At 49.5% G+C, this 27292-nt stretch overlaps 1 protein-coding gene across 3 annotated transcripts in view; it reads right to left on the reverse strand.

Annotated features, from left to right (window-relative positions):
- The window catches only part of LOC104144965 (unconventional myosin-X-like), a 99718-nt gene that overhangs the window by 72051 nt on the left and 375 nt on the right, over positions 1 to 27292 (reverse strand). For 2 of the 3 annotated variants that reach the window (XM_068948809.1, XM_068948807.1), the window contains exons 2-5: positions 10610 to 10708; positions 6237 to 6395; positions 1694 to 1881; positions 1320 to 1454 (exon numbers count right to left, since the gene is read on the reverse strand). In XM_068948809.1, coding sequence (XP_068804910.1) covers positions 1320 to 1454; positions 1694 to 1881; positions 6237 to 6395; positions 10610 to 10708 — 581 coding nt within the window. Of the gene's footprint in view, positions 1 to 1319; positions 1455 to 1693; positions 1882 to 6236; positions 6396 to 10609; positions 10709 to 12161; positions 12195 to 27292 lie in introns of those variants that run through there. The other variant, XM_068948808.1, reaches the window with a different exon arrangement.

Here is a 27292-nt window from a genome sequence, read left to right on the forward strand (position 1 = left end):
ACACATGCTGGGGTGCAAGGATGAAACACTGCCACGAACTAACCCAGTGAGGGCCACTGGCAAAGCAAGCCAAGCGGAACAGCAATCATATCAGGTAGACTCATGAGGAGTGGCAGCAGCTTCTGGCTCCAGGCCTTCGGCTTCCCTTCTTCAGGGAAAAGGTGACATACTACTTTTTTGCATGTGAACTGAGATAGCTCACACAGCACTAGAGATGTACGCAAAATAGATTGTGAGCTCTTACTCTAATTCACCTCACAGCTGTGGGAACTTGAAAGAGGAGAAATCATCTACCATCGTAAGCTTTTTGGATCACGGTCAAGGTACCGCTTAATCACTAAGGATGCTTGAGCTTCTTAAGCCACTTGCCTTAAGGTAGATTTTGCAGATCTTGAGTCTTGACTGTACTGCTCTTAAGAGCTTTTTTCCAATTTGCCAACACACCTTGTAAAAATCTGCACACCGGCAAGGAATGAAGCATCCCGCAGCGGTCTCTTGAGCATCAGATAATGCGGCAGCAATCCAATGCTCAGTGCTACTCTGCTTGTCAGGATCCTAAGTGCAGTGCTCTCACAGCTCAGCATTACACACGCTCTGCGATAGCTCGCAGCGCCACTGGGGGACAAGACACGATGCTGACATGAAACAAGTGGAGGCTGGGGGAGAGCGGAGCACAAGAGGACAACACCAAGAGTCAAAGCGTGGCAGAGACTCACTGTGAGCGCAGCCAAAATGACCTCTGGGAGACTGGGACAAGTAAGAATTAGGTCAATTATCCCTGTGGCAGAGAGGGATGTTATCTATGTCCCCGCTGGCCTTTACCACGGGTCAATGTACAATGGGACCCACAAGAGACATGGGTGTGAGAATTTGAAAGCAGATAGCACAGTGATTTATGAGTTAGTTCAAGGATAATACTTCATACAGCAGGGCAGGCAAGGAAGAAAGATGAGTTACTGAAGGAAGGAAAAATCCAAGTCTTGGTTAGAGCATTAACCCTCCTATTGCCATGCACACCCCGTGCTGCTGCTGGAAGGAAGCAGAAATCAAGTGCAGCCAAAAGAGCAGCCAGCTCAAGGCATCCCTGCAGGACTACAACTTCCAGGGAGTGTTTCTATGGCACAGCGCCATTTATCTACCCAAGTGTCACTTCTCAGGTTCTGCTCAACTTGTGCTCAGGCTCAAGCTGTCCCGTGTGCAGCCCCTTCCAGAACTGATTGCCCCTGCAAAACAATGGCTGTGGAGGACAGAGATAGCAGGCATCTCAGCCCGCTCGCCGAGCCTCCCAGAAGCGCGACACTTGCGGAGGGAAACCACACCTGCTCTCCAGGATGGCCTCCTCCACGTGAGTGCTCTTCTCAGACACAGCGGCCCCCACAGAGGTCTGGCTCATGGCTGACAGGAATTTCAGCAGCAGCTTGGTGCTCTCTGTCTTTCCAGCTCCACTTTCTCCACTGTCAAGGAAAAGAAACACTCCATTCACTGACCCAGGACAGAGAGCGCTGACGACCATCCCACCCACTGCAAAGAAGCGCCCTCCAGAAATAAACACATGGCATCTCTGCTGCCGGAGGCAGGGCCAAGGTGAAGGGTAGGGCAGGACGTGGACCTTGAGGAAGGTGTCATTGCAAACTGAGCAGCGGGGGCAAGACACGCAAGGCAGCCTGGGCGCAGTGGGGTCCCCATTTCTGACCTGATGAGAACGCACTGGCTGTCGTGGCGCTTCCACAAGCAGCAGTAGCACTCGCTGGCCGTGGCAAAGATGTGGGGTGGCAGCTCACCCAGGCGGTGCTGTCTGTACCGGTCTATGGCATCCTTGCTGTACAGGCCAGGGATGGGCTTGTAGGGATTCACTGAGGCCAAGATGGACCCAATGTTTGTCTGAGGGGAGAAAGCAAAATACAGTAAGAAAATAAAGCTCCAGGAAAAAAAAAAAAAATCACAACAAAGCCAGACTCTGCAACAGCAGATGGGGAAGGGAGAAAGGCTGAAGGAAGAAGTCGGGCATCAGCAGGTTGCTCCCCAACTGGGCAAAGAGTGTCAAACCCCAAAGCGGGAGCTGCATGGCTGGGCATGGATGGGCCAGTGTGAGTTTCACTGTTTTACAGTTAAATATTCTTAACTTGTTGTCTTTGCTGAAAGTTATGCTCAAACAATTTAAAAACATAAAGCTGTCTTCATGCTCAGCTGCCTTATATCGTACTTGAAGCTGAAAAGTAGAGCTAGGAGCGAATGAGGCCAGGAGACACCTTTAATACCCACCATGGTCCTAAGTGGACGGGGCTTAGCAAGATTCAAGCAGCTCCTGAACAAAGAAGGCGCGCACACACATGGATAGACAGACATACACACACACATGCTTTTTCTTTGCTGAAAAATGTTGTTGAGAGCAGCTCACATCATTTAGTAAGCCAAATCAAAATTGACAGCTGAAGCTCAGGATTTCAAGTCACAACATTTTTACGTTTTTCTGAACATTTTCTTTTGAAAATATTTCTTTTGAAAATTTCCCAATTTAAAAAAGAGCTAGCAAGGTTTAAAATACAATATCCAAAGCCTAATATCTAATTTCAACACTTTCCTTTTGTGAAGAAATCAGAAGGAAATTCATTTTGGTTTTTGGGGCACGACTTTTTCGGTTCAGCCAACCAGCTCAAATGCAGTTATTTTCGGAGCTGTAGTTCAGAGCAATGGTGCCACCTCACTTCTGACAACAAACTTGTAAATCAGAGTTTAAGCAGGGCTGCAAAAACCCAGCTTAAATCCTGCTACTGATGCTGCGGTCTCCTTTGCAGGGCTTCCCCACTGTGGGCTGCGCTGCTCCAGGAATACCCCCGCTCAGCAGGAGTGTTAGAGGAAACACTTACAGCACTGCAGCAGGTGCCTTGCTTTGCAGCCAGGTACAACACCTACAATTATTTTCAAACCATGAATTACTAAGCACCACATACAGATACAGGGATTTGCATGCACCCATCAAGAAGGCTGCAAACAAAACACCTGGTGGCAAGGGAAAGACGCATGCTTTCTCTCTGCTAAATGAAACTTGGGACCATCCTGCAACACCCAGCTCTCAAGCCGGAAGCCAGGCTCATAAGATGCTATGGTCACCAAACCATTTAAGACTAATTTCTAAAAGCAGCAGCCACATATCATCATGGAAGAAACATCGCCTAGGCCTAATTGCATTATCAGCAGTACCCGTATGAACAGGCTAGCATGGAGCAAGTCCTGAGGACCCTCTGACGTGGAACTTTGTAGGCAGAAATAAAACTCATCAGTGATGAGCGCAGTAAGCAAGCAGATGATCTGCACCAACAGACAAGTGGGAGGAAACGGGAAAGCACAGAGAAAGAGCATGGATCAGGAAAGAGCAGCATACAATGAGCTGAGCAACACGCATTGTCTCAAGACTGCGAGACAAAGACATCCTGAAGTCCATCCAAACCCTTCTGCCAGACCTCTGGAGTCTGGCAGACTCCATTTTTTTTTCTCCTCTCAGACATTTTATTTTGCACTCTCCGCTCTAGTTTTAGCTGTCCCCAGCAGCAGAGCTCCTGCCCCAACCCTTCCCAGAAGTTCCTCCATTGCAGCCATCCCTTTCAAAGGTGTTTCAAGGAGACTTTTCCCTCTCCCAGCTGCAGTCTCCACCACCTGCAATCCTCATTAGACAAATTTTACCCCCAGTTTATAGTGGCAGTAGCATTTGTGCATCAACCACGCATGTAGGAGCCACTCTGTTAGCAAGGAGTGATCTTCCCCCAGAGGGAAAGATCCCCCTCCTTCCCCCGTGTCAAGCAGAGCTGTACTTGGCACGTCTTCTCAGGCCAACAGGGCCCACCTGGGTAGGTAGGCAGGGCAGAGCCATGGACAGCACAAAATCCAGTGGTACATCCCTAGGCTCATCTGTACATCGCTCACATTATGTTGTTTGTACTTTTATACAGGGATACAGGAATTGTAGGGAGGAAAGGGGATGGTGCACTCCTAAATGCTGCAGGCCGTTGCCATGTCCACATCATTTCCAGAAACAGTTTAGCAGAGCTTGAATAGCATTCCTTTGGAAAACAAATAGCAGCGTTCAGACTGTCAGCATTCTGGTAATGTATTAATTATGGGTACCACGCTAGTCTAGGTATGCTTCTCCCTGTACTTGCTGACCTAGCTGCTTGTGGTGGGATGCCTTCAAGCACACAGCTCTGAACTGCACTGCCCTTCCTCACAGCAGTTGCCCACTCCAAATTCTCAGTGGTTTCGCTACTGTTTCTCATAACAAGGTTTATTTATTTATTTATTTATTAATACCAGTGCTTCCCAGGTTACCCATTCCTTTTGGTGAAGTTGTTTTCCAGAAAATGATGTTATTTCTTGCCCTGCTTCTGATCTCCCCAATTTGCGTCCAAGTATTTTTAGTCTGGACTGATAGGCATAATTCTGCTCAGTACAGCTTCATCTGCACATTTAGCCTACTGTATTCTATCTTTTTCCAGACCATTAAGGAAGATATTAAATAAACTCAACCTCTGTAACATTCATTTGTGGTATCCGCAGTCAGATTACTGCAAGTCATTAGGTGGCACTGCAGCTGACATTCTCAACTTCTGCTTAACCGAAAACTATGTGCAGCTGGGTTATGGCAAAAACTAGTATTTAGTGATGAGGTAATTATATTGTTAATGTCTGCCCTGCAGAAATGCAAAGCAGTGCTTGTAAGGACTGGCATCCTCCAGGGCAGACGTTGCACAAACGTACACCTGGATACGGCCCCACGCAGAGAGGGGCTGCAGCCCTGCATGGGGGGTTCCTCCCAGTGCTGCGCAGATCAGGTACCGGGCTCAGGTCCCTGCATAAACCTCCAAAAAATTCCGATCCAAGGCACACACCTGAGATTCATGCAATATGCACAGGCAAAAAATGACATTGTGTCTAAGCATTAACACCTTTACACGCCAACGGAGAAGGCACAGCGAAGAACCAATGCTGAAGAGGAGCTAGAGGAAAGGTTTCGGGAGAGGAGGCTGCTGTGACACCATCACAGCGCTGGTATGGTGGCACTTCTGGTGCAAGGCACAGATTGAAAAGGGAGAAAATCCTGCCTCACGTGTCAAAGTGTGAGGAAAAGGAAACAGGAGGCGCGTACCCAAACGGCGAAGGGGTCATTGGCAGGGAGCTGACAAACACACAGCTTTTGGCAAACGCAGGTCACGAAGGGCAGCGTGGTCAAGGGCCACCAAAATAATGTGTGCGCGCAGCTGTTGCCTCATAGGGCAGGACCGGAAGGCTACACTGACAGACAACAGGCAGCAGGGACCTACGGCAGCCACAAAGCAGAATTCGGTCCCCTCCTCAGGCCAGCGCAGGAGATGTTTCAGAAACCGGGTCACTAAATTGATCGTTTCCTGGAATACAGGTGCACACGGTGCTGTTGCCCTGGTAACAGTTGCTATGCAACGTGGGCAGAGATTCACATTTTTCCCTAGCATAATCCAAAAAACTCTGGGTACACATAAAGAATGGACACGCGGAGGGAAGGGTAAGGCCACCCATGCAGTGTGTCACCAGTGTCCTCTGCATGTCTCCCCATGCCATGCTGCCATCGCAGCGCTGGGGTGCCTGGCCCCAGGCACGCTTTCCCCAACTTTTGCCCTTTCCCGTGGGCCCAAGGTGGGAGTCAGAAGCTGCTGCTCTGTAGCAGATGCTTGGAGTATTCACTGTGCAAGGAGAGCAGAGTGACTCAAAAAAAAAAAGCACAACTGCATGTGAAAGCAGAATTAGGCAATAGTTTTGCTTTCCTAGTTCTGTCCAGCAGTAGCTGCCTGTCTGTCCAGGACAGCAGGGATACTCAACAACAACCTGGGCTCGCTCCACTTTCCAGTCTGCTTGGCCAGTTGTAACCTCTAAACTGCAACAACAGGGAACCTGGGGAATGCAAATTCCTGCTGGTAAAACAGACGCTCATGGAAGACACTGAGCAGCACAAGTACCCCAAAACCTAGAGGTGAACATTAGTGTTTAGGAAGTTCTTCATACCCAAGGAGGCCCCTCCTGCAGGGCTGGGATCTCGCAGGGCTGACGGAGCCAGCAGGACAGAAAGCAGAGAAAACTCCCTTTTTATCCCACATGAAACAATGCTAAGGAAACAATGCTGAAATCAGTATTTTCCACACAAACTGGCAGCCCCAGAGATAAACAAAAATCTTTAACGAGAGGGAACATGGCCCAGCTTGAGCACTTACGTAGATGTTACCCTGTTGGTAGCGCTGGTGCAAGTTAAGCAGGATGGCAGCTTCATGGAGATCTCCCAGCATGGACATGTCTTCTACCCCATCAACGCTGGTCTGGTGCATTGGCAGCACCTTTTCTCTGGAAAGGGAAGCCTTAGGGTACTGGAATACCTGGAGGAACGAGGAGGACAAATAAAAGCACAGTGGCTGGGCGTGCAGTCGGAGTCCCTACCCGAAGCAGGCCCCTTTCCACAGCTTTACCCTTCAGCCCTGGAAAAGGAAATGAATAAGGCACAGACTTGCTACCTAGTTTCACAATTGTTCCTCCATCCTGGTCCTACCTGTTCAAGCTCCCCAGACAGACCCTACAGAGCACACTCGCTTCCATGGCTACTAAGTCATCCTCTCACCTTCGGAATAGGCCGGGACAGCTCAGTGCCACATTACTGGAACAGGGCACCCCTTTCCAAGTACACCTAGCCAGGCAGATATTACGTGCTACACTCAGGACTGGTGGCTGCTGCTCCCAGAAGACTGGGAAGGGTTTCTATCCTGCAGAGTAGGGACTTCACAGAAACTCAGGTGGGATCAACCTCTGGCTCTCCAAGGAATAGGTAAAGCTTTTTAACATTCCAGGTTTGGCCCTGCACTCTCCATACGAGCAGCCAGAGAGTGTCTGGGAAGCGTCCCAGGGACAGGTTGTCATGTTAAGGGCAAAGGAAGGCAGATGAGAAGCCAAACAAAGTAGTGACATCCTGTGTGCATGCAGGCTCATACGAGATGTGGCTCTGCAAGCCTCTGTGCAGTGACAGCTATTAACTTTTTTCTCACTGCTCTGGGAAACGCCCTCTCCTCTCTCTACACAGCTGCAATCTTCTTGACTCAATTGCTGCAACCTTCCTCTTGCTAGAGCTTCACCCTCTTCAGTAACCTGCTATTCAGCCAGCAGGTCATCTTCTTCACTCCCTTTCGCACAGCTGAAATTCTGTTACTGTTCCTCTCCAGCACAGCCACGTCCCAGCCCTCCTTTCCTCCTCCTCAAACACGATGCTGGCATTTCACACACACTATTTCAGTTGCTTCCCACTCTTGGATTCAGCCATGTGCCATCTCCCACCCATCATCCCAGGCTGTGCTAAATGGCAAAACCCAAGAAAAACAGATGGGACACTTCATCTAGGCAGCCTGGAGAAGCAAGCAGGCCTGCAGTAACCCTTCCAAGAAAACTTGGGCTTTTCCTTCCCTTCTGGGGCTCTGGCCCCTATCCCATCTCTATCCCTCCTTTTCAGCCCTCCCCGCCAAAGAAACTAACTGACCCCACAGAGAATGAGGTCAGGGTCTATAGGGTTCATCTCGCTCGGGTTTCTCCTGTCCGTCCCTGGCGGTCCTTGAGCTGCTGTGAGAGCCAGGGAAAGGCCAGCAATGCAGCTGCTGGCTGAAGAGAAATCGAGTCACAATCCTCGCAGCCAACCAGCCAGCTCGCTGGAGCAGGGCTCGTGGACACTGCTTCTGCACCCGGTGAGCTCGCTGCAGCACCGTGGTCCAGGCACAGAACGAGCGCTAGGCTCAGCGCTGAGCCCGCACCCTCACCAGCACCGGAAACGAATAACCTGGCACGAGATCTCTTCGCAAGATCCCCATGATGTGGGTGAAAGCCTGCACAGTCAGAGCAGCAGCACCACTTGCTCTGATCCTGGGAGGAGAAACAGGCTCATTTCCCCAGACTTGTCTGCCCCAGGTCTGCCTATTCACACTTAAAGTGGCAAGGACTTGATCTCCTCCGCTGGGAGACTGCCCCACAGCCAGATCTCAACAGCCAGGGGGCTTTCAAAAATACTCAGCCACTGTTCATTTTTTCCCTACTTCCATATGACATTTTGCCTACTGCATCCACTTACACCCATGACTCTCCCTGACAGACACTTTTTTCACCCCACTACTAGCTATAGCTACTTAAGTGAACAGCATCAAAGGAAGCTGACGCCAGCACACAGGCTCTCTCCAACCCTCTCTGGCTCCCTGGTCTTCTCTGCACCACTTCTGCTCCTGGGTGTCAGAGAGGTACCTCTGTGTCAGCAGCAGAATCCTCCCTCTGCAAGCATCATCCAAAAACCACATCGCTCTGCTTTCCTTGAAGCAGATGCTGCAGGCACTCCCACAGGAGAACTGGTGAAGCAGGAAAGGGGAGTGGGAACTAAATTCAGAGCAGAGCGCAAGCTGCAAGTGCAGGAAGTGAACTGGACTCTGTCAGGAGCAAAACCACTAGAGCATCTTCAAACCATGAGGCAGAAAACCTCTCTGCTTCTCTTCTTTCTGCTGACCTGGGCATATTTTGGAAGTGGACAAGTCCAAAACGGTATGTAATGATCTTTCCTTACATCTCCCTGGCAATTACTCATCTACCACCGCACTGTCAGCACTTGTGGCCATTTGGGCCAGAAGAGCAACATTAAGAAAACGTCTAGGGAAAAAGAGTCGAGTGCACAAGTGTTCAGAGAGATACTGGACAGTTAGCAGCACCTGTGCCAAGAGGTTGCTATGCACAAAAAATAACTGTGTGATGGTTAGAGCTTGTTTATTTGCTCTTGCAGATATCATAGGAGAAAATGGACTCTGAAAAAGAGCAACATCACCTTAAATAAAAGAGCAATTGATTGGCGAGGACTAGGCCATCATCTGTTAGCCCTGCCTTGAGCCTGTTAACTTTTAACTGGGGTTACTCAGCCATCCCTCCCCAAAAAAACATCTGGTCCTGATGCACAAAGAGTTGAAGAGCTGCTCTGGCAGGACTGCAGCAAAGGTGGATGAGAGGAGCATCGGCCCCGGTACCATCCAGCCCGGAGCACCACAAGAGGACTACATTCTTGGGAGGAGTGAACTAGACGTCACACAGACACCCTGGCCCAGACCAGGAGGTCGCCTACCTCCAGCAAAGGGGCCCTCACCACCCTACTCCTCATTTCTGTCCCCCCTCCAGCAATCTGCCAGGAGAGTGGTTCAGAGGAGCATCACCCCACACCCTGCTCCAGGTAAGGTGATCCAGCCTGGCCTCAGCAGCTTGCAGGACTGAGCTAAATAACCTAGCCAATTTTGCCTGAAGCAAGTGGCAATGCATAGGTGAACTGGTCTCTCAGCAGAGCTGCAAGAGCAAGACCTCCAAAATATCCTTTTTCCAACAACAGCTGATATTTAAACAGAAAGTTATAGGCTTTATTGATATGGGAACAAAAGCATCAAGAACTTGCAGGCTTCTAACTACAGACAAGCTATCAAAGCCCACACAGGTACCTCACAATACAGCCAAAGACTTATACTTTCTACCTGGTAATGAATTGATTTCATCTCAGATGGAGCTCACTGACAGAACAAAAATCACCAAGATTCCCTCCAGGCCCCTCCACGGCCCAGGAATTCAGTGCAACATGGCCAGCAGGCAAGTCACAGACTACACTGATGGGGCTTGGCAACCAGGCAAAGCAGGACAGAAAGGATCCAAATCCATCCATTAGTGCAACCCCAAGTACGAGAGCAAAGCTCCCATCCAGCGTCTGAGCATTGGGCTTGTCTGTCTAGAAGACGGCTTCCAATCTCTTGCGTATCCTAAGTGTCAGCTCCTCTCTTCCTTTCAGGAAGTCAAATTTCTGAAGGATTTGCTGCTTGAGGTGTTTCTAGGAAAGCGAAAACCTGCTACCGGACTTTTTTCCTACAGCTGCAGCCCTTTAGGTCTCTGTCTGACAGTTCTACAGTGCTAAAAGATGAGTTTGTGTTACAGCCCACAGGAGGAACTCTGGGACATTTTTCTGAAATCTTCCCTTTATTTTCAAAAATTTATAGGAATTTAGTACTTCTGACTTGTAGCCCCCTCTTGCGTTTGATCGAAATTGGCCAGTCAGCTTAAAAATAAGGGGAGAAAAAAAGGGGAGAAAAATACATGACCCAAAGAGACAATGCAATCAACCTCCTTTTTTAGAAAACTAGGTCAAGAACTGAATGTATCTATTCATTTGTGCACCAAGCAGGAAAAAGATTCCTACAGACAAATGGCCAAAACCCTGAAGCATAAGACCGGACATCTTGCCTCAGAGCTGCAAGGATGATGAGCCAGAACAAACAAGGGGACTCCAGAGTGTCCCCATCTAATCCTAAATCCCCTTCCCCTGTCCATTGTTACCAGGTAAGAGGCTGAAGAAAGATCATCCAATTTTTGGTAATGCAGATAAAGAGAGAACGACCTTCTCCTCCTAACCTGTGTTAGACCCTTGGCATGGTTTCTGACACAGCCAGGCCACTTTCAGACAAAAGTGCAGAGTTTCAATTGATACGTCTTCTCCTCATCTTGCAGCTTTTTGCATGAGGCTGTAGCCTGTGTCCAGAATTTCACTTACCATGCCATAATCCGATGCAAAGAGCACGTTTCCATCGGCACACGAAGCAACAGTGCATGGCTGCAGCTGGTCCTGCTCCCGCAGCCATACCCTGGCACCCTGCAAAAAAACAGAAAACCTCCCATTAGAGCCTGTGAGATCAGCACACTGAGTGCAAACACCTGAGAAAAGCTGGAGGAAGCCACGGTGTTCAGAGGCTGCTTCCAAACTACAGCTGCTTAAAGGTTTGAAGAAGTCACATCTATGTTTTCAGGGAAAACAGTTTGAACTTTTTTTAACATAACATGAGAGAGGGAGAAGAAATATTTTTAAATCAACTTCCAGGCAGACACCAAGCTAAGGAAACATCAATTTTTGTCAACAGAGTCATGGAAAGATACAAATCCTCAGAGTAGTGGGTTAGACTGTCTAAATATTTTCAAATTTACAATAGCTGGTCCTCAGAAGTCATGCTAGAACAACAACAAAAAATATCCCATAAATAAAGCATGTTTATCATTTCATACACCCACACATCATTGTAGGTCAAAACGCTTCCACATATGAGCAGCAAAAGCGAAGTGGACCTCACAGAGCTTTCTGTTTGCCTCTCTTGCAAGAGTTTGCTTGGGTAAATGCCATGGCTTGAGCGCTTTCTCATATCAGGCCCCGATGTATATATCCTCTCACACACACTACCGCAGCTTAAATTGCTCAACGTCTCCCAAGACAACCCTGAGCACAGGGCAGATTTCTGGTAACACACATTTGCATCAAGCTGAAGTCAGTGCTCAGCCTTGTGTTTCAAGACGTTGACACACGAGCCCAGGCTGTATCAAAACAGAAAAGGATGAGTGCACTTTGCTGCAAAAATCTGGACTGGGGAAAGATTCAGGACAAAGGGGGAAGACGTGAATAGAAATTAAAGTTTGGCGTTTCACCGTATCCAACATAAATTCCTGCTGCAAGGGGTGTCACAGAGGTCAAGCTATATGAATTACATGGATCTGTAGTCAAGAAACAGATTTAAGAGTTACTGTTAAGGTACCATTTGAAACTAGGCTTGTGGATAAGAACTCCTGGGACAGAGCAACAGAAAGAAGGGGCCCAAAATGCAATTTTAATAGATGCCAACTGGCAGAGAGAACAAAAAGGTGTGAATTTCACTCACGAACTTTCCAGTCACCTAAAAACACATCCAGGTCAGCACATTGATGCCCTCATGCTAGTCAGCGGTGCCCTTCAGCTGCACCAGGACATCATCATGCACACAATCTTAAACTTTACCTGGTTATCTGGGGAAAAAAAAAAAGCTCACACAAACTAAAATTATTTTAGCTTTTGAAAGGTGCTGGCACCACATTCCTATGCTCACCTATACCCCTTCGGCACCAGTCTCCACCCTCTGGCAGGACTGGGATCCGTAAGGACTACAGGACCCTGACAGTTTGCTCCTCTGCCAGCCCGCCAGCAAGGAGCCCTGGTCCTGCCTGCATAGGTCACACCTTCCCTTCCCTTCCCTCTTCTTCCAGCCACGTCACAACCACAGGACAAGTAGGACAGCAGCCAGTACCTCATCAGCTGAGAACATCCACTCTCCTCTGCTTAAACTCTTGCAAGCCAGGCAAGAAGAATTAAAAATTAAAGAAAAGCACAAGCAGCAGTTCAGAAGTATGTCCGAGACACTTGCCAGGTGGCCATGAACCCACTTCCTAGTGGACTACGCACAGTGCCCAAACATGGTTTCGAGCTGCAGCAATTCTTTCTCGTGTGCAGATAGTGTCTTCTTAAACACATGGATGGGGCTTTCCCCAGGGCCTTCCCCAAAGAGGAGTTATGCAAGCCATTAGCCATTCAGCTTTGCCTAGAAAAAAGACTGCAAAATGTAACGGGTTTACTGAAAGGTCTGTCAACTGCAGAGAGTGGTGCAAACCTTCAGGAAACAATCTGACCTGCCCACAAAATGCTTTGTCCAAAAGTAAGCATCAACTGAACCTCAACTCCGCTTTAAGTTGATAGGAGGTGCTTACTCAGCCTCACAGATGGAGAGAACGAGAGATGAAGGTCTGTAAGTGCCGACGTGGGACTGGCTGGGGAGGAGGATTAGATCACAGGGCGAGTCTCACCCTGTTTTCAGTTTGCTGTGCAAAAACCGCCTCTGCCTATGCCAAACGCTCGCCTCCCTCGAGCGTCAGCAGCGAGTCCCCAGCGTCAGGGCTGACGAAGCCTCTGCGACCACGCGAAGGGAGGCAGGCTGCGTGACTGCACCGACTGTCCGCCGTGAGCCCACCCGCGCGCTACACGAGAGCCACCCTTGACGGACTGGCAGCTCCTTCTGCACTGAACAGCAGCCCTGCAGGGACTGATGGGCAATTTGGCATCACACGGTGCGGTCTGGCATTGTGGTGGCTGCAGGCTGCCACTGGAAGGGGTTAGCTATGCAGAATTAGGCGTAACGTCAAACTGCACCTCAAGTACTACAAACCAATCTGTTCCGGGCCTTCTCGTAGAAATCATATAAACTCTGCTTACAGAGGTATTCAAAAAAGGCTAAAGTGCTGAACCACTGAATAACGTTAAGTCCATCCTATTTTTCATTGATTCGGGGGTCCATTTTCTTCCTAATTTGTTTTCTACCCCTAAGATATCGATTATAAAAGCCCTTCCTATCCTCTTAATCCCTTCACCACCATTAGCTCATTGCTTACGGGGCTTATTGTGTTTGCAGAGATGTGATAACATTTCCATATTGTATTATATAGAATGTGGCACACTACAATTCTTAATGATTTATTTTATTTTAACTACTTTTAAACTACTTTAATGCCCAGGATTACCCTTAGAAGATGAATCTATTGGCCAAATTCCAGCCCTCCCAATAAAGGAACTGGTTTTAATGACAGTAGAAAAAAGGCCTACATAATTCTAGCTTTGCTGCAGTGCTTTCCTCTATTTTTCAAAGCAGGCAGATTAATTTCCCCTCACTAAGTGAATGAAAAGCACCAGTGCACACAATCACTACCCAAATGCAAAGAGGATGTATGCAGCTCAGCCCTCATAGACAGTGAGCAATTGCAATAGAAAGAAACATTTTGTTAAGGACACAGATTCAAGCCTCAAGCTGCCAGAGAGCTGGTAAGCAATGCATTGAATACTCAATTTGAAGAACCATATTAGAGGTCTTCATGACATTCTCTTACATTTTCTGAAACTCTTGATGCTTGAGAGAAAGCATCCCAAATCATCTGGATAAGACCTTGCTGTTTACAAGTCATCCATTTCCTAAATCACATTCCGACAATTCTGCGCAAATACATGAATAGCAACATGTGTTAGGAGAAGAGCTTTATGCCGTTTTCACTAACAGGTCCTAGTAATAACCATCTACCAGCACAGGATCAAGGGAGAAGAGTCCGCACCAGAAAACTGCAAAGTCTTTTCTGGAGCTTCCAACAGACAGTGGGATGAAAGAAAACCTTTTCTAATACTCTTATCGTAACATTAACTCCCCAAAGTGCTTTTTAATGCCTTCAGATATCAATAATCCACAAGCACATTGAGGGGAGCCTGCAGGCAAGTGTGGTTTAATCGAGAGCTGGGCCCCCCACCCTCACCTGCAAGCTGCACCCCAGTGCCAGGACACGTGCGTGGGCCACATGTCAGCATGGACAGTGCGTCATGCTCACAGGACCCTGTGTGGTCTGTCCCCGAGGAGCAAGGGCAGGGGGTCTCAGTAACATCCACTTTCCAGTCCCTGAGCTTAGAAATGAGTTTGTGGGGAGAGACAGCTGATGGCCAGACACACACAACACACACTACTCCACAGGCATCAACATTGTGATGGTTTCTTAATGAGGTTCCACTTGGATGGGAAAAGAGGGGAGATGGACAACGAGATCCCTCTGGTATCTTGGACACCTAAAAACGATCAGAAAGTCCAAACTGACTCAGTCTCCTTTCTCAATAGAAGTCCACGTGCAAAAGTACTCCCAAAAGCAGAAGGAGACCTAGTTCTTTCGTAGAGTATTGCACCATTTCCTACACGTCTACGGCAGATCCTCCTATGTGCTGCCAAAGGACACAAGGCAACAGGGTGGACATCCCAGGCGCTACTGCAGCTCAGCTGCCCAAACTCTGCTTCAGTTTACTTCTATGCTAGATGTTTTTTACAACAGCAATTGCCTCTGCCCAGTCCAAAATCTGCATCCATCCACATTGTTTCCAAGAGGAACATCATGCTGAGACAGCCAGAATAGGAACCACAGAGCAAATAATTATTTTAACTCCTGCCCAGTATAGACCCCATTTCCTGAAAGACTGAGTTTGGTTCAGTGACTCTCCTTCCATCAGCCCTTTTTTCTAAACCTGAAATTCCCCAGGGAATCTTGATTAAATACAGAAACAGATGGTGACACCAAAGAGACTGCCCTCACATCACCCCCCTCTCCCCTAGTACCATACATTTCACTGATCTGTTGAAAGGATTAAATTGAGCAGAAAACTTCCAGGCAGCAAGACTGAACTTCCCAGGGACAAACCAGGGCAGTGAGGCAGAGCACGCCCCTGCACCATGGGGCAGCAACCCATGGCTTTCGTGGGTCCCAGCTCCTGCGGGCAACAAAGATGATGGGAAAACCTCTGTTTTCCACATACGAGGATGAAGAACCTCAATTTTCAAACTGGGATACAGAAATTCTCACCTGCATCCAGAAACAAAACAATTTAGCAAAACGAAGCAACAAGCAATCCTTGATTTGCCACCTTAGAAAACAGCTAAGGAACAGCTGAGTGATGGTTTTATGCAATTGCTTTCAATTGAATAAATCCAGTTCAATACTGATGATATAGTTAATTTGAGTTCCTTATATAATGAGAATAGATTTTCCCCTACCACCTCCTTCTTTAAGCATATCAGTTTTTTCACTGGAGTAACAGCAGCAGCTAATGAAAGAAAAACAATATAGTAATGTACCTAAGTTCCTGTCTACAGGGTAGGTCACTTGGATGTCAAGTAAGCTCTCAGAGACCAGAATCATAATTCCCATGGCCCCAGTGACAATCTCTCCATGAACTAGCCTTACCACAAAGCACACACCTGAAAACTGATCCCCGGAACAGGGAGCTATAATTTAGAAAATAAAGTTGCCAGCACACTAAGAACAGTGTTTCATACGTTCTGCCTCACTCTCACGCTCTCTTTCTGCCTCACTCTCACGCTCTCTTTCTTATTGCCTTGGACAAGAAGCACTAGGATGTCATTTTCTCTGTTTGCATAACACCTGCCACTTTGGGGTCCTAGACACGGAAAAAAATAACTTTTCCTGACATCCATAATATGAGGAAATCAAACGAAGCTGCAGTTTTCTTTGGCCTTCTGTGCCTTTTGCAGAGTGATTGATTGCAGGAGTTCTCTCTTGCATCCACATGCATGCATCTGCTTCGCAGCAGACTGTGCCGGCATGGAAAGGAGAAGGCAGATCTTGCGCACTGTACGACAGGGAAAGGGCTTAGATGCACACAAACAGCGCACAACCCTGACTGCAGAGGCACATCACTCAGATGTTAATGCAGAACATGTAGTCACAAACGGGTGGACCCTCCTCCTCAGCTATCCCACTGCTAAAGGCAGACTAAGGGCCAGAGCACAAAACACAGGACTCTGCCCCTGCCCATGCCTTCACCAGTTCACGTGCCCTCCTGGCCCTGCACGGAGATACTCTTCCCAACCCCAACCACCCCATTGCAGCAGCTCCCGTGGGCTTGGAAAGTGCTGGGAGTAGCATGCTCTCAGCAGGAGACACATTCAGGGATTGACTATCAGCAAGCCACTGCTCTGCAATGGTATTGCACCTGAGAAGCAGCCATACCCTGCTCTCCTGTGACTTGTGTAGCCAGAACTGTCCTCCAGCCTCCACTTCCCCCCAGGAGCTGCTCTCTTCTGGAAAACCCTTCCTCTCAGATGCAAGTAAGAACAAGCTGCTCCAGCTGTGCAGGCTCTGAGCAGATAGATAGTGGTGCTGCCTCTCTGCCATGCCCTATTCTTCCTCACGCACAAGCCTCAGGAGCAACATGCTTGGCAGAGTCTACAACTGGGATAGGAGCATCAGTTTTCCAGGAGCTATTCAGAGGGAAAAAGCACTCTTGGTTGGAAGATGCTTTCCAGGTATGAAAACATCCAGGGAATGTTTCTGTGATTTTTTTGTTTGTGGATGGGCATGGCTCTCTTGGCCTTCAGACCTACCTGCAAATACAGTACTGTGAGGCCCTTGCGGTGCCTAGGTTTGGGCAACTCTCCCAGCCCACTGCTGCAGCCATTCTGCAAGAGGCAGGGAAGTCTCAGTAACAGATCCCTTGCGTTATGAGTCCAGGTCAAAAGTCACCATGGGTGCAGGACTTTTCAGCTACATACATATTGCATAGGTACATACCATTGTCCTCCTGGCACCCTGAGGCTGTCCAGGGCATATGAGTTAGGCATCCAAACCTCATGTTTTTTCTGGCGATAGATCCATATGCTTCTAGGCTTGGAAGCAGTGTTGTGCTAAGCCAGCTTTCTTCCTGGCCTCAGTGGGCTTTGTGGTTGCAAACCATGCAGCAGAGGTTGGGCTAGAAAGGTCCTTGCAGCCCAGACAAAGCCTGGGTCAGGTTTCAATAAATGTACTTTTCAACAGATTGATCTAGATGTTCATGAATAAGTGATAGGAGAGATATAATGAGACTTAGCTAATGGATGCAGAATTGGTGGGGAGGGGGACCTCTGACACCCTAGATCCATAGGGGAAAGAATGCAATCTTGCTGTTTTTGAGGTCGGTCTGAAAGGAAGTCACATGGCCAGTCCCTAGGTCATCTCTGATCAGCAGGAGCAGTGCCTCCAGCCACCTGAGTGGCTGCTGGAAGGGCAGAGGGAGTCCAGGGGACCACAGGTGGAGAGAGGACAGAAACAGAAACAGCTGAGCTGTCAGCTGCAAATGCAGAGCAACTGGGAAAAAGGCAAATAACCTGCAACAGCAGCAGGAATAACAGAAACAAACAAAACCCAACAGTAACAACCCCCCCCCCCACCCACTTCTCCTAAGGCAGAAGGATGACATGCTGCAGACCTAGAAGGGACTGGGCTTCACCTGGGAAGGGCCAGTGGACCCCTAACAATAGCCCGCTGTGCCTGGGCAGACCCTGTGAGCAAGCACAGCACACAGAGCTGGGCACCAGCAAGCAGCAGCCATGGGGCTGATGACTCGGATGAGTTCTGCCAATTAGCAGTCCTGTTCCTTCCTAATTAAGGAGCAAAGCCCACAGTGCACCAGCAGCTCTGCAGAATAGCGGCATCAGGGAAAAGAGTTAATCTAAGAGTGGTGTGTTACTTGTGGTCACTGCTGTACATGCACTGATTCCTACCTCTCCTTCACCTCCCCCTCCCATCTGTTCTGCGCCTCTCTCCTCCCCCAGCTTGGTTGCTGCAGAACCTCTTCTCCCCCATTCTCCTGCACATCTCCCTGCCTCAGATATCCTCCAGGAACAGCCTAGTCCTTGAAGGTAACGCTTCCTCCTCTCAAAGGAGCATCTACAACCTACAGCAGCCACGCCAGCTCCTTGCCAGGGGAGCAGAGGGAACAGACCCCCAACTGTTTTCATACGCTTCAAGGCTCTCTTTGGCCATGAGAGCAACAGAGGAAAGGTGAAAGAGAGGAGGAAGAGGCAGGCATGCATCCTTCTGAGGTTCACAGCAAGTGATCTCCAGGCTTTGTTTTGGGATGAGCTGCTCCCTGCTATTCCCCTTAGCAGCAGTATAGCCACTGCCCTCCCCAGGGATGGGGGCGGTTCCCCATCTAAAATCTGAATTAAAACAAGTCATTCCATAGGCCATAGTACCCAGAGCCTGGATTCCTACTGATTATGTTCCCTGTCTCTGCACACCCCCAGCACCTCACAGCAATCTCATCTTTCCCATATCTTCCTTGTAGAAGCCCTGCAAGGAGACAACACGGCACATCCAAAAACCCAGTCTGGCCACAGCAAAGCTTTCATTGACCAGCTTATTGCTGGAAACACAGCAAGTGAAAAGCCATGCCATGCCTTCCCTCAGCTTGGACCTTACCTTGGGTGTTGTTGCTACTGAGCACACCCGCTATAAGGTGGTTTCCTTGCAGGTCCCTCCCTCTCTCAAATTTGGCCAATGGCTTCACAGCTGAAGTGAAGCTGATGGGCAACTGAGTCACAGTTTCCTGGAAGGATTGCTTGTCCCTAGCTCCAGCTGAGCCCAAGGCACATCAGGCCCTCACGGCTTTCACTTTAAACAAGTCACGTGCCAGCACATGCTGCACATCCAGCAAGCCAGCGGGTCCTAAGGCAAAGGGGGTGCAGAATGACCATTTCTCTCAGTGGTGGCACTGTCCATGCCCAGGTGTCAACACTTAAACAGGAAAATAGCTGTCCTCTAAACCAGAGGAAGGTCAGAAGGGGGATTTCTGCTTGTCTTGCTGTGGATGGTGGCAAGCTGACCATGTGCAGCAGAAGACAGTGAGGGGGTCACCTTCTCTCTGTCCCCAACTCAAACCTGAAGCATTCCTGCAGAGTCCAGCATCACATTCAGGGTCTACAGAAGAGTGCTAAGGGTCTTGGGAAAACAAGAGGATACAGAAGTCCACCAAAGAGCAACCAGGGCAGCCAGCATCCTGCCTCTGAGTAGCTGCTATGCAATGCATTTGGTAAAAATCTCAGATGAAAGCCTTGAAATAGTACTTCTTCTGCAATATTTGTAGTAAGTATAACTTGGGATTATGTCCACTACCTTTTTGCATCTTGCCACATCCTTAACTACAATAATTCCCTGCCATGTGGCATTCTACCATCTAAGCACGCGTTATATGGAAAAGTATACTTTTTATTCAGTCTCATTCCAGTGAAGCAGAAAATCCCTTTTTTTCTCACAGTCAGAGGCAGGGGAACAGAAGATTCCAGTCCACCTTCTCTGTCTCATCCATTACTTTCTGCTCTTTTAGCATGCCTCATCCTATCTGTCATTTCATTAATAAAATACTCTCAGGTTTTCAGTCTCTTCACATGCGATGTTTTCCTGGCATTTGATCATCCTCACTGTCCTTCCCTCAAACTCCTCAAAGAAAGCAAGTAGAGTTCCTCTTAATGGGAATGGATTTTCAGCTGATTTGAAGTAAGAGTGAAAGTGGGGAAAAAAGCCAGGAAGCAACCCACATAAATCAGAAGTTGGGAAAGAGTCCAGCAGAGTCCATGTTTCACTATTTCCTCTTCTAAAATCAGTGGAGATAAAGATGTCCTGCTGATAGCACCATCCAGCTTACTAGATGGGGATGATGGCATTGTGAACAACAATGGAGAAATGTAGAAGTGTTGAATAAATATCCCTGGAAAGTACCCCTCTTGCATCACTGGGAGATGATGAAATACTTTCCCATACATTAGTAAATGGAAAGGATGTAAAACATTTCAAAAATCAATAGGTCCAAGATTTCCCAGAGATCTGTCCAATGAAGTTTCCCACCAGCTGATATTCATTTTTGATAATTTGGGTAATGCTGAGGAAATTCCAAGAGACTGGAAGGGTCAAAGCCTAAATGAGGGCTATAACAGGATTATATCAAGTGACCAAGGGTTGTTTAGTCTGACAGCCCCAGGGAAAGTAAAGCGTTTTTGCCCTTAGCTTTTTCATCTTAAAGATAATCCAGCTTTAATCATTTTCCAATGCCAGTCAACATGTGGGAGGAAGGCTAGTCAAATAGACTTTTTTCTTCATTTTTTGATTAGCCTACAAACATAACTGAAACAGAATAGTAACAGGCTTTCATGGCATTGACCATGTAAGAGCCCATGAAGAGCAAATGGGTTAAAAAGCAGCAGAAGAATATTACAAAAATTGTTATGAATGGGGAAAGTCACATCTGAGTGAAGGGGTTTCTAGCAAAACTCTGCCGACACAGGGCCAGCGCTATTTAGTATTTTCATCAAGGAGCTAAAATCAAAAGTAGTGCTGATAATACTGGAAGATGCCAACATTTGGTAGATCAGTAAGTGTCTGCAAAGATGAGACCACCAGAGCAGTGTGGATTTCCCAATCCACCCACTTGAACAAAATGGGATTAAAATACAGCCAGATTGAAGGGCCAATGGGGATTGCAAGGAACACTGCAAAACAGAGAAGCGTATTCTGGAAAGCTGCAGACCCAGAGAAGATTTAGACTGGCTGAACAGGAGCTCCTGGGACACGCAGTTGCCACAAGAGGTGATGCAAGTCTTGGATGAATGAACAGGAGTAAGGAAGTTTAGTACTGACTCACATTTTGGGGTGTGAGAAAGAAGCCCTTCAGAGAAAATCTAGAAAACAGTCTCGCTTGCTAATCAGAAAGATACCTTGTAATGCAAAAATACTTGTGAAAACGTTAATGTCGTTATGTAGATTTGCCAGAGCTAGGCTGCCCTATCTAGCCCAGACATGGGTAGTGGAGGGCTCCCAGCAGCATGGGGCCCAGCATGGGCTGCAAAGTTCATCTCGGTTCGTGCATGAATCACCTAACTACTCACCTAACTCCTGCTCACTAACCCTGCTGCAGAGACTGCACTGCCAGCAGTACTGAAACCACGGCTATGCTACCTGCTGTCTCACCTTCGACAGCGACGACGCAGAGGCTACCCAGTGCCGAAGAATAATTTCTTGCAGTGATAGAAGATATTTTTCTGCTCACAAAGCAGAAAAAAGTAGGATCCAAGAATGGATGTAGCTGCCAGACAAATTCACTTTAGAAATGAAACAGGATTTATTTTAAAATAAGGTTGTGTAACCACTCAAAGAAACTGCAAAAAGCGGGGGATCCTCCAGAAATAAGGAGTCTTTCCAGAAAATGTGATTCAGCCAAATCTCAATTTTTGGCTCAATACGTAGGTAACAGGAACCTCTCCAATCAGCAGGAGCCTAATGCACAGCCCTGGCCATAGCTCTGAGCCTGAATTTACACCTTCTCACAAAAGATAGTGATCAGCATATCTGAGCGAGGCAATGCCACTGGTTTATTTGCTATGGTAATTATTGCAATTATAATGACAGCACCCAAGAGTCCACTGAACGATGCGCCAAACGTCGCATGGCAGAGGCGCCCATCACTCTAGAGACAGGTAGGCCAAAGTTGCGGCCGAGGCATGGCCAACTCGGCTTGCATCTGGCGCAATGGCAGCAGCAGGCGTAACGATGCCAGGAGCCGCGGGAGAGAGAAGTGGATGTGGGAGGATGGGAAGAGGGTGAAGGGTCTGGAGTTGTCGGGAGACTCTTGCTGCTGTTCCTTATATCTCTAGCTTGCTCCTCTCTGCCACATTCCCCAAAACAGGGGCCTGGGGAGGGGATGCTCGGACAGGCATGCCTTGGGTCCTAGCTGCAGCAATGATACGCATGAGCAAAGCAGATCACTTTCACTACTGTTACCCATCCTACTTAGTAGCCCTTTTACACCTGGTTTGAGCTTTGACTCAGATTCACTATCTGTGGTGATGCCCAGCAGTTTTTTCAAGAGAGCTGGACGATGGAAAAGCTAGAGTACTTTGCAGTATTTCCCTCCAATGTGCACTCCCCAGCCACACAGGTGTTCATAGCTGCGCTTCCTGAGACACAGCTCTACACATTGCTGAACAGCGTGTAATCTTGGATGAAAACGAGGAGACAGAATAGCACAGCTGACGGGAACTCAAGCATAAATTCCCTGACTCACAGGCCTGCAGTTTCAATCTTAATGATCACATTTAAATAGCTCACACATTTTCCTTAAAGTAAAATGGGAAATTAGAAATTGCGAAATCTTTGTAATTATTATGTTAAAAAAAAAGTGAGGCAAGAAATGAAACCAGAGTTGTACGACGTGGTTTTGAAGGTGGTGAGAGGGCAGCCGCAGGCTAGCCAGCGGAGATGTGGCATTGCTTCACGTGGAGGCTCCCATCCCGCAACTGAGCTACCCAGCCTCGCTCGCTTATAGGATGTGACAAGGGCACAGCTCATGGAAGCCTGGCTCCAGATGAACGCCCTAAGGGCAGAGCGAACAGCACTCCCTCTCTTCCAGCAGACACTTCTTCCTGTCACCTTTGGTGCAAGAGCTTTCTTCTTGCAATCACTGCTCCAGAACAGGACGAAAGGGTCCCTTCTCCCTACCTCTGGCTGCTTATCACACTGAAGGGTGTGGGGAGATGGAGGATTCTGCATGTGACAACATCAATACTACACCAGCACCACGGAGAACTTCAAGGTCAGTGACACTTCTCTTCAGCTGCACTACGCAGACTAATTAAACAGCTTTGCTTGATATTCACCTAGTGACCCTGGTAATGGTCAGCATTTCTCTTTCTCTTCCCAGTCTCTTGAGCTCCTCTTTTCTAAGAGGTCAAATATGCTTGCTAAACTAAGAGGAGGCTTTCAGGGAAAGTCAACAAAGCATGTGCAGCTCAGGGGAGGAGAGAAGCTTGGTGGGAACTGTCCATCATGGAGAGCCCCTATCTACCATTTCTTTCCAAGATGGCATTTCCAAAACCAACAGTTGTTAACACATGGGCACTTGGCTCTCTCTTATCTGGAAAGACAGCATATCACTCACGGTCAGCGTCATCTAAGTCAGCTGAACCACTTCCCTCATTCCAGACGAGTCTCTGGAACGGAAAGAGAAGCTGGAAGGATTCTCCGGGACATCCGGCCACACTCCTTTCTCTCACAGGAACTCCACCTTCTCTGAACCAGAGGGAGTGTGGGGAAGGCAAAACAAGCTATTGAGAAACTTAATCCAGGATGTCACATATGAGCCCTCCTCTCCTAGGATAAGCTGGGATCCCCAGGGAGAGTCATCCCAGAATAAGCCAGCCAGACAAGCATTACAGTGTAGCTTCACCAAGAGCTCAAAGCTGGTGAGACCATGCAACCAAAAATCAGATCAGTCCTGTAGCTACCGCAGAGAGAAACCCTGGCAGCAGCAGTCTGAGCACAGCGTTGTCCCAGCTGCACCCATGAATAAGGGTTGCAAAGATGCATCTGCAGACAAATCCCTTCAGTTCTTCTCCTTACTCACACCCCATTTACTTTGTCCCCAAATGTTTACACGTGTGAGTTCACGCCAGGGGTAAGGAGCCACGAGATGCCAGAAGGGCAGTCTGAAAAGCCAAGAATCACATGGTTGGTGAAGGGCCGCGCTCTGCAAACTAGCTGATGGCCCTACAGAGTAGCCAGAGCCTTCCCACAGTCACAGCGAGAAGTCATCGCACCCGCACAGCAGCCAGTGCTGAGCTACTTGCTTGCTCTCCCCACGATGCCTCAGTTTGGGGCCGAGAAGGCGGCTTGGATGCTTGCACAGTTGCGACTGGCACAGCCTTCACACTCCGGATATAGCTTCCTATGGGCCGGGCCCTGGGCTTCCCCCAGTCTGCATGTGCCCACCTCCACGGCAGCTGCCCCAGGCCGCAGGGAAGAGGCAGGCTGTACGGGGAAGGATGGGGACAACGAGTGAAGACCAGGCTGGAGGAAGGACAGCACAGACCACCATGGCCATGCAGCACAGGATCCCCCCCTGCCCTTCCCTCCCCCCGCCAGAAAGCTTAAGGACTTAAGGACCCCCCCTTAAGGAAGCTAAGGGGGGTTATTTTAAAATGCAGGTGAACAGCCTAGCATTTCGCCAAAAAAAAAAAGCAATGAGGAAAACTGTTTAACCCTTACAATGCCTGCATTTCTAGGCCAGTGGCACAGGAGCAGAAAGAGGACAGTGTCTGTGACTGCAGCGGGTGCTGCTGCTCAGTTCAGACTGACCATGGGGCTGTGCCAGCTGGTCACTCCAAGGGGAGAGCAGAAAGGGATGGGATGGGAGCAGTATCTCCTTTAACCCCGTCCATGACATTCCTGCTCCTCAGGGAGAAGTGGAGAGCGAGTCACATCCTCTGTGTCACCCCACATCCTGCCCACACTCCAGGCACGCAGGGAAGCTCTCATCCGTCACTGCTCACCGCAGCCGTCGCCCCGGGGCCCCTCCTCCCTGTCTGGGCATAGCACTCATTGCAGCAGCCAGGAACGGAGGCAGCAGAGCGCACACACCGTCTCGGCTCCTCTGCTGCACAGACGGAGCTCCTCCGAGGAAGGAAAGGTAGCCTCCATCACATCTTTGAGCCATGCTGCACACAAGACCCATGACAGCTGAGGTAGCTGCACACATCTTTGGCCTTTGCCACTTTTTGAGGACAAAGACTTTCTAATCTGGCCTTCTCTAAAGTCGGAGCCTCCCTCCAGGCACGGCAGGGAAGGAGTGAGTGGCGAGCACCCTGCCAGCTCCCGGGGGTCAGCAGCTGGAGGAGGGCACGGCACATAGGAAGCCTTTCGGCAGTGTCAAGCTGGCATCACCAGCCAAAACTACCCCCTCCCTCGCCAGAGCCAGGAGGATAAGGAGGCTGACCCCTAACCATCAAGCCACTTATCACAGATAAACTTCAAAGATTAAAAACTCCTTTGGTCTCCACCGCACAGAGGGAGGAACCAGAGCAGCTGTGAAGACCTGCAGCATCCCCACCTAACCCCAGACGCTGAGCACATCTCTCAGTGTGACAGCTGAATGCTGTGAGCTCAGGATGATAGCCTGGTAAAGCAAGACCAGTAATGAACTGGAGTTTAAGCTATTCATTGTTAGGGATGACACACGTCCCCCGGGACAAGCTTGGCTTCTGCTGCAGCACAAAGAGGTGGAGCAACTCCTTTCTGCTCAGGCGTTGCCCTCCCACCAAGAGCCCCCCACGGAGAAAGAGGAAGAGTGGCTGGGGTGCAGAAAATGCCAAGCATTCCCGCTCCAGGGAAGCCACATTCCCCCCTCCCGCCCCCACTGCTGGTCCTGCAAAGCACAGAGCCTGATGCTTTCCCACATGCGCTCGCCCTGGTTCTCCAGCCTTGGCCACCTTGCTTCACTAGAGAGGTTTTGAGCCCGTGAGTTACAGAAGATGTAGTTCTGCCTGTGGAGTCTCTCGCTTCAGGATTGTCCCTCAGCCCTACTCTGGCAATCCCTTTTTCTCCAGGTAATGGCAGAATTGCCTCGACGGGTGAAGCTGGACAAAGTGCATGATTCCCTGCTGGGCGCTGCTGGCTGAGACATGTGCCTCTGGGCATCCCCTCTCCAGTCTCTGATTTCCATCAGGCACTTACGGCTTCAGGTTCCTCTGTGGCTATTGCTATTGCAAAGGGCCAGGAGGTTCCTCATGATAGAGGGGTGGGGAAAGAGACTCCGGTGAAACGGCCCCTTGGGAAATCCTGGTCTACATCTGATTAGATACAGGCAGCCCAGGCCTCCAGAAGCAGCAGGTTAATCAGTTAATGGCTGCAACGATCCTCGGCAATGTGCCGCGCAGGCCTCAGGGGCAGCCCCAGCCGCGCGCACGCTGAGGGGCAGCCACTCCTTCCCGCTGGAGTCAGGAGCTGGGAAAACATCTGTTCTGATAACGAAAGTGCTTTATGGGGGAAGGGGCAGGCCTGAGCCCATTAGCTGCTCCATCACCCCACCGACAGCAGGCTGCTCTGCGGGGGCTGCAAGTTTCCCCGCCGCACCCAGGACGAGGCAAGGGCCAGACACTGGGTTTAATGGTCTGGAAACCAATTGGGGGCAGGAAACGTCTGATGTGAATCCAGGAGAGTGGTGGGTCTGCTCAGAGGACAGGCCCCTGGCCCCGAATAGGAGTCTGCTCGAGTACAGCTGCGGACCCCAGGACGGTCCCTTCGCCCCGCAGAGCCCACCGAGCCCAGTGCCAGTGTCGCAGACACCCGCCAGCACCCGCGGGGGCCAGCGAGGGCAGGGCTGCTCCTGCCTTGCATGCACCCGCGGCTGGGAGGAGACCCTCTCACAACCAGAGATAGCATCAGGCCAGGCTTGAAACGTGCGTGTGCTCAGGCAAGGAAAGAGGGAGAGACAATTTTGGGGAGGTTTGAGGTCTGCACAGCACAGGGCCATGTGCAATCATGCTGCACCCCACTTTCCCCCTGCGAGCAGCGGGAGACGCAATGCCCCGCGTGGCCGTTGTGAAGCTCCTGGCGAAGGTGCTTTGCAGGCACGCTCAGGGCCAGAGCTCGTGTCCAGCAGGTACACGCCTGGCTCCAGAGGAGCCCGCTCTGCCCGCCAGCGTGAAGGTGACTGGGCAGAGGCATTGCTGAGGCCGAGGATTCAGACAGACGCTCCCTCACATTGCACGCTTCCTGATGCTTCACCGGCTCAGCTCTGGCCCTGTGCCACGTGCAGCAGGCTGAGCTGTGACATGCACACACAGGCAGGAGCAGGCTCTGGACCCTTAAGTCGTTCCGGGGGATTAAAGCAGCATGAGAGCAGTCTGTGGGCAGCCATGACTATCATGCGACAAATCCTCCCTCCTCCTTGCAAGGAGCCCTCAGCCTGAATTGTTAGAACTGCACATCACTGGGGCTCTGGCTCTTGCAACACACTCAGCTCTTCACAAGCGCTCCCAAATGCCACGCTGGGCCCGGAGAGAGCTCAGAAACAAAAAAGGCTCTGCATCTGAGCGCTCAAGAAAAAGTGAAACTTGGACTCAGCTGCTTCAGGCAGCACTCGAGCTAGCACTGCTCCGTCACAGAAAGGGAGCACAGCGAGCCCAGAGGGGAGCGGAGCATCCCTCAAGTCCACGGCGACATCCCGGGTGGGTCAGCGACCACGGCCGCTCCCTGCTGAGCC

Source organism: Struthio camelus, chromosome 6 (genome assembly GCF_040807025.1).
Source record: "Struthio camelus isolate bStrCam1 chromosome 6, bStrCam1.hap1, whole genome shotgun sequence".
NCBI classification, from domain to species: domain Eukaryota; kingdom Metazoa; phylum Chordata; class Aves; order Struthioniformes; family Struthionidae; genus Struthio; species Struthio camelus.